The sequence below is a fragment of the Echinococcus granulosus genome (genome assembly GCF_000524195.1).
Source record: "Echinococcus granulosus chromosome Unknown EG_S00060, whole genome shotgun sequence".
NCBI classification, from domain to species: Eukaryota; Metazoa; Platyhelminthes; class Cestoda; order Cyclophyllidea; family Taeniidae; genus Echinococcus; species Echinococcus granulosus.
The window spans coordinates 341,380-348,909 of NW_020170440.1; the positions used below are offsets into that span (position 1 = coordinate 341,380).

At 47.1% G+C, this 7,530-nt stretch overlaps 1 protein-coding gene across 1 annotated transcript; it reads right to left on the reverse strand. All coding sequences in view use genetic code 11, as the record gives it.

Annotated features, from left to right (window-relative positions):
* On the reverse strand, window positions 1-7,478 carry EGR_06621 (Down syndrome cell adhesion molecule-like protein; the record flags this gene model as incomplete). Its single annotated transcript, XM_024495870.1, has 18 exons — window positions 1-142; window positions 216-315; window positions 672-958; window positions 1,143-1,410; window positions 1,571-2,041; window positions 2,113-2,466; window positions 2,546-2,740; window positions 2,819-2,946; window positions 3,072-3,459; window positions 3,600-4,043; window positions 4,759-5,052; window positions 5,668-5,679; window positions 5,757-5,875; window positions 5,950-6,067; window positions 6,146-6,244; window positions 6,390-6,638; window positions 6,712-6,885; window positions 7,268-7,478. The coding sequence occupies 18 exons, from the start codon at window positions 7,476-7,478 to the stop codon at window positions 1-3; spliced, it is 4,053 nt and encodes a 1,350-aa protein (XP_024349728.1).
* Between the last annotated feature and the right edge of the window lie 52 nt (window positions 7,479-7,530).

The window sequence follows — 7,530 nt, forward strand, 5'->3', positions numbered from 1 at the left end:
CTAGACCAGGACAAACTCCGAGGTGTAGATATTCTCTTCGTCCTCCGTGGCTTCAACAGGTCCTGTCGTCGTCGCCACAGCTGTTCCTGTCGAGGTTGATGGTTGTTGTTGTTGTTGGTGGTGGTGTTGCTGTTGGCGCGCCCTGCACACGACAGTGGCATGCTTTAAAGTTTGAATTCATTAGAAATTACATCGAATCAATCAAAAAAACTCACCTTCCGTCGGAGGAATCGAAGACGACGATGCTTCGGGAGGCTGAGCTGTAGCCGGTGGAGGCGGCGCTGGCGTTATTGTTGCTGGTGCCACGAGCGGTGCCTGTAGAAGTATCAAGTTTAGACAAGAACTGTATATTTGCTTTAATCACGATTACAGTGGGTGGCTTCAGTTATCGTGGGCCAAACCTCATGCAAACAACTTGGAGATATCTAACATTAGTCTTTCACATTTTCTATACGTCTTCGCCGCCCATGGAATAGATTAAACAGGAATCCTTTCCCCGTAGACCATCACCGAGCTTTCACCTCTGCGTACCCAAATAAATCCCTCGCTCTCCTAGTGTAGTTCATCTAACAGGATGGATGAAATGATGGGAATAATCTCATCATCGCAACGCTTCATTATCCTAGTCTTCGCCTCGCAGTTGGATGAGTAATCTTAGTCTTCTTGCTTACTCTTCCGGCTCTGATAATGTTGCTGCTGTTGCTGCCTACTTCTAGGGCTTCCACTGCCACCTCCTTCAGTCATTGACCCTTGTCTTCGAACCATGGAAGCACGTATAGTGGATCGATGTTGTCGTCCAACCGGCTGCCCATAGTAACTTCCTCCCACAGCCGTCGCCGCCGCTGTCGCAGCCGTTGGATAGTAGTAACTATGCTGGCTGGACTGTCGATGGTATCCGGGCATTGGGATAGCCCCGCGAGCCAACCCAGACATTCCGGAATCGCTCTCCAGATCAGGGCTAAAAGATCATCAGTACAAAGAACTGTCACGGAAGGTATAAAATAAAATTTATCCACTTAGAGAGACACCCATATAGCAGAACGGTCTCCATGACATGCACAACCATCTTGGCGAGGTGCGTCCAGTCATCCACTTTTTACACTACATATAGCTTCAGACACGACTGGGAGGGCTTCACTCACAACTCTATCCTTGCTGCAAGAAGCTGTTGGTTCTGCGGAATCGTCGGCAATTTGGATGAGGGTCCACCACGAAGAGGGACAACAGCACGAGATTGAGTAGCTCCCATGGCTGAATAGTCAACCGAAGCATAGGTGTCGGTCATTTCCGAGGGGCATTCGGACAGCTGACGTTTTAGGAAAGCAGGAGGCAGAGCTTCACTAGCGATAGCCATTGCTGCCAGTCCGGGACGAGTAGATGGTGCGCCACGACGAGAGACGTCGATTGTGCCTAAATGACGAGACCAAGGACTTGTAGAGGTGCGACTCGTCGAATCGGAAGGTCATAAGCTACTTATGAAGTTAATAAGTAGGCTACTTGGGTGATCAACGGGAGATTAACTTGAGGATGATATTCCATCCGTTCGGTATCATTTCACCTGCTCTCTTACCGTTAGGTAGCCGACCGTCCATTTCATCCGGCATTGGTGGCTGTTGCGTAAATTGACATATTCCAGGATCCGTAGTTTCACTAGATCCCGATCCACCACCTCCAGCGTTCACCACCGTCGATGAAGGCGCTACGGCTCCCACCTCTCCCGACGCTGTTGTTGCCACAGCAACTGCTGTTCCAGTCCCTCCTACAGTCGCCAAGAATCGGCCGTTTTTGCGTCCATACTCATAGGCTTGCATCAGCTCGTCTTGATTAGACGATACCGTCGTTGAACTGAGCACACTTCCGCGATAGGCCGCTGTGAGCGGATCCAACGCAAGATGAGAATTCCGAGTGTCGTAGAAAACCCCGGAATTCGGTCCTCCTGCACCTCCACTAGAAGGTCCAGCTGTTGCAATATTTCCAACAGTGGGGTTGTTGCCTCTAGGTCTTGCATAGCCCCGATGATAGGTAGTTGATGGGAAAAGGCCTAAAAAAATTGGACAATCACCACCAGTGAGACTATAAATAGGATTGAATGGCTTGGAAATGGATAGCAACCTTGTCGGAAGACGTGTTGTTGAAGGGACTCAGATGAATTAATTCGCCGGTGGGCTAGGAGTGGGTGAGGACCAAAGAAATCAATGTCTTCGTCATCATCCACGAGATCGTCGTCATTATTGACGTAGGGTTGATGAAGTGGGGGATCCAACAAAGCATGATGTTGAAATTGTCGACTACTGAGTCCACGAATTGTCCTTGGGTCACCGATGGGTAGAAAACGACCTTGAACTCGACCAGCGGTTGCGGTATTTCCGCGACGAGTGGCTTCGAGAAGGCCCTCCGTCTCGGGATTCCCAAGATCCGGGTAGTGGTACTGGTGCATGTAGGATTGCTGTCTTTCAAGGGGATAGCCTAAATGAGGATTAAAAAGAGGGATTTAAGTCAGTTAATCAAAAGTGGGTCTGTTGAAATCTACCCTCAGAACACAAACCTTTTTTGAAAGTCTTGTACATTCGTGTTGCACCACCTGCAGTATTAGCCGAACTAATGGGAACGTCTAGAGTTCTGACGGCGGTCAAAGATCTAGCCGATGGTTGAAGAGTTGTGGAAGACTTGGAAGCCACCGGCTGTGTAACCTCCTCCTCAATTCCACCAGCTGCATACGTAGCGTAAGGGTTTAGATTACCTATAGGCCAAAAGAAGCCAACCAATCAGATCACCTCGAACTTAGACCAAAAAGGATGCTTGGAAGGCTTTCACGTACCAGTGCTGTCCATGGAACTGGTCGACAAACGATCTGGTTCAATAGCAGCCGAAGGAGGGATGATCTGCGGGGGGAGAATGGTTCCTGCTCTGCCTTGATCGTAAAGTCGGGAGCTTCGACCCCAACGACTGAAAAAGAACGAAAATTTACTTCTACAGCGAAGGGAGAAACGCTTTTGGGGACAATCCAACAAGTTGAATTGCACATTCAGCCAAGAAAGGAACAAAAACAACTTTAAAGGCATGAACCTCACCCCAGAAACCCTCCTCCTGTCCTCACTTTTCCTTCTGCATGATAGTCAGCCTTGTCTTCATTAACCGGAATCGGTGGCAACGTTCCGCGATGTCTTCCACCAGCTGCAGTCTGAAAAACTGGATGCTGCATTTGTTGGATATGCTGTTGTTGCTGTTGAAAGTGTGGATGCCCCTCTGCAAGGTTAGCATTAAGAATCGGTCTCCCAACCGTCGGTTTTGCCGTGGGATTCAGTTCCGCCTCCAGTCGTCGATGTCGACAGTAGAAGAAGAGGCAAACGAGAGCGACAAAGAGCACAACAAAGAATATTGTCAGTGGAACGGTGATGGTAGGTTGGCTTAGAAAACTTGTCCGACCGAAACGAGTGCTGGCACCTTCCCGTGGTTGAACTAAGGGGAATACAAGAAGGAAAAATTGCAAGATATCAACTCCCCTAGTCGTCCTGCTATCCATTCATCAATTAGCCTACTCAACTATTCGATCAACCATCCAACCAGCAGTAAATACATCAATCAATTTAGTGACATACTTCCACCAACGGTTCGCGTCCAGAAGTATCCGAAATGCGGTGTCTTTCCAGCTGGATTCTCAGCCACGACGTGGTACTGATAGTACGAGCCAGGATGGAGACCACTCAAGTTGTAGCAACACCGTCGATTCCAGGGCTTATTGTCCAGACTGAAGAGATCGCGTTTTGTCAGAGTGAGGTTGAAATGGAGAACGGAAAAGGCGCCTGGCGTAGCGGAAGCAGTGGAGGCAGCGGAATTACCCCCAGAGGAAGATGAAGCTCCAGTGAGTAGAGAAGACGAGGAGGGATCAGCATCAGAACCGTCAGCAGCTGGCCAGACTCGAAATCGATAGACACTAGGAGAGCAGTTGCTACCGGGAGCAAAGACGGAAAAATTGAAGGTGGCGCAGTTTCGCGAACGCAATTCAGACGGTACCATGTCCGTTTCACCGACAAAGAGTGGAGCTGTAAAGAGGGTAGAAATGGAGAGTTCATGAGCGTTCGAAATTTGAACTAAAATCTGATAAATAGAAGGACGTTCGATGTCATTACTAGAGTCGTGACAAAACCTCGGGGAGAAAAGAAAAAGTTGGAATCTCATGGTGAAACTAATCGACTCAAACTTACCTGTAAAATCGAAAGTCCTGATCTGAATAAAACTTCATCATTACTAGAATGATGTGTCGTACAAAGGCATGCTACCGTCGAGATACCACTAGTAAATGTCAAGTATGACGTATTAACTTTTAATAGTTGGTGCACGTGATTGGTGCTCGGACCAGCTTACTCCAGTCACTGTTAATCAAGATGGCGTTGGCTAAGCTTTTCTTAATGAGCAACCTCTGTGAGGTAGTTCACAGAAGATGAGACGCAGTAACGGTCGATGGATTGGTGTCAACACTTCGAAGACGCCAACTAATCAGTCAGTTACGAATCTGGTCGTAGAGATTTCATCCCCAGCCCACAGAAGAGTAGCTAGTCGGTCCTGCAAACATTACACACGTGAGTGTAATACATGCCTGATCTAGGACGACGAAAAAAAATTCTGCTGCGGAAACGATGAAGCCAATGTAACCATTCACGAACACATAACTTCCAAAGGTTAAAGTCAAGCTTTCAAATCTAGAAAAAGATTGACACTCAAGGGACTTTCCAAAAAAAAAACTTTTAAATTACGCACCAGAGCCTTCGGTGCTAGCTGAAATTGGTTCTGTAAGAGCGCTCAGCCCAAACTGATTCTCAGCACGCATTTGAAATCGAACCGTTGTGGCACATGTCAAATTTGACAGGTAGTAGGTCCGCCGATCAGCTGGGAGTCGAACAGAGTCTTTCAGACCCGTGTACTCATTGGTCCAATCAAGGTGGAACCACGTAATCGGTGCGTCTGGCCGCCTAGAACCGGGAGAAAGCCATTCCACCTGGATGTTGCGAAGACTCGGTGTGAGTTTGTGGAACACCGGGGGTTTGGGTGGATCTGGATAGAGGATGAATGAGGTACCGTGTTAAAAGACATCCCCTTTCGTGGAATTCGTTGTGAAAATGTCGAATTCACAGCAAATTGAGGACACCATCAATCAAACCCAGCGTAAGCCAAGCTTATTTTACCACAACGGATTAGCACTAATCTGAAAGTCTTAATCCAAACATTGGAACAAATTGCCGAGCTCCCCATCAGTGGATAACCTCCTCACGAGTCTCAGCTCCCTCTCCTACAGTTCGCGCGACCCAGGAGTGGATGTTTGAGAAGCTTTTATGAGTACTTTACACTCCACCTGGTTCTACTCTTCAGAGGTAACCCTTGGGTACTACGCCACATGCTCGACTTCTTCGAGAGGACTGCTACCACAATTACTTCCACAGTACCCAAAGGGCTAACTCAATTACCTTGGCTCAAATAGTCACTTTCAAAGCCGAACCACAGCTTGGGATGGTTACGTTAAATCGATTACCGCTGTGCTTCCTCGGTGGTTTTAGAATTTTCCTCACTAGGTTTTCAGTTTAATTTCTCACTTATTTTGCAAGTCTTCCGAAAGTTGTGATGAAACGAAATTCTATTCGTAGTAATCATAAATCAATCAATGTCACGTACCGTTGGAAAGAGCTAAAAGGAACAAAGAGACAAAAGTAATATTCATCCGCATAGGAAAGCAGGATTTTGGGATAACAGACGAAACCAACCTTGGACCTTCAGCTCATAGGAGATGGAGTCATCCCCATGCCGGCAAACATATCGACCAGAGTGTCTTGTTTCAACAGATTCGATAATCAGTGTTCCATTGTCCAGCTGTTGCACATCACTGAAAAATGAAAAGACGACACTCTCCAATATGCCTAAGTAGTATTTGGGTAGAATTAATGATGATACACTCACTTGACCATTCCGAATGTCCATTCAACAGGGGGGTATCCAGCTACCAAACAATCCATCAGTACGCGCATCCTCTCTTGAGCCACAATTGTTCCACCAATAGAAATAATCGACACGGCAGCTAAAGGGACCGGAAAACCGAAAACTCGTGATTTCGTCTACTTGAATTCTCGTTATAGTAGCACAGAACATAACTTACAATGAGAAGCCGGAGCCACCGATGACACATAGGCTTTCCTTCCGTCAAACCGATTTTTCGCCATTACCGAGAAGTTGTACAGATACTGTGGACTCAGGTCTATTGTCAATAACAGCGACCCTGCTTACTACCGGTATAAGTAGCATCAAAGGCAAACCATTTAATTGGGCTTCAAAAATTATGGCAGTAATGCACTTTATGCATTATCATATGCTAAAGAGCTAACAAGTAGCATGTAGCTCACCGCAAAAGAGATAGTAGTTATAGGGTTTACTGAAATCCGGTTTAATACAACGAGGGCCAGCTGTAACACCAGAGCCAATGGTAGCGGTGGCAGTAGCAGAAGTGGCAGCAGAAGCACCGGCGGATCGATAAAGGCTGTCCTGTCTGTAAGCAGCTAGGCAGTAGAGACGAGTCAGACCCTGTGGACGGCTCGGGTGGGACCAGGAAACCATAACGCACGTCTCATTCACTGGTAACGCTTTTACGTTCTCTGTAAGCGTGAAAACAATAATATAGCGCTACTTCAGAAGACTTAAGTAAACTAAGCCGATAGAGAGACGCACCTGGTGCTTCTGGTGGTGCTTCTGTAGTAGAACAAATCTTTTTTGGGGAAAGAGGTCCACGGCCTTTACGATTGCTCGCTGCAACTTGGATTTCATAGCGGGTGTTTGCTAGAAGGCCAGCTAAGGTTACGGTGGTTTGACCTTTGACCACTTGGATAACTGAATTTGTCTCGTCTGTAGGGGCAAGGAGAGTTCGGATTGATTTGAAAAAGAAACAGAAAAAGACTGTTTAAAGAATTTCAGCCTAGGCCCAGAATCGCTAGCCGAACTATACAAGGATGAATCGGAGGTACAGTTTAAAATCTTCATACGAAGGCGGACAAGCAGGAGGACATAAGTATATGGACAAAAACGTCTCAAGTGTGATTCCGACTTTCAGAGGAATAAGAGGTTCCGGTTACACGGGAGGCAGCTGTAGGAGTAATTCTAAAAACTACAATTGCTTTTCTTCGAAGTTCGACTGCAACAGTTAAACTGTATCATAGATACTACTCAGGTGGTACTACGCGCCGTAATACGTGACAAGTTCGGCATTTTACCGATGGCTGGCGCATACGTCGTGGGCCAGTCCAAACAACCTTAATCAAGAGGGCAGGCAACAGCGGTGGTGTAGGGATCGAAGTGGTGCGCGTAAAATCCGCGAACATATAGTACATTACGATGGTGGGACTCTCAGGTGTTGGATGACATTTCTCGAAGACGATCGCGTGTCTGTAAATCGGTGACGATCCCAGCCGTGGGGATTCATTCTCATCCCTCCAGACCATAGAACGCCTGTTTGACCTTGGACGTCTGATGGGAAAATAACTTTTCGTCGTA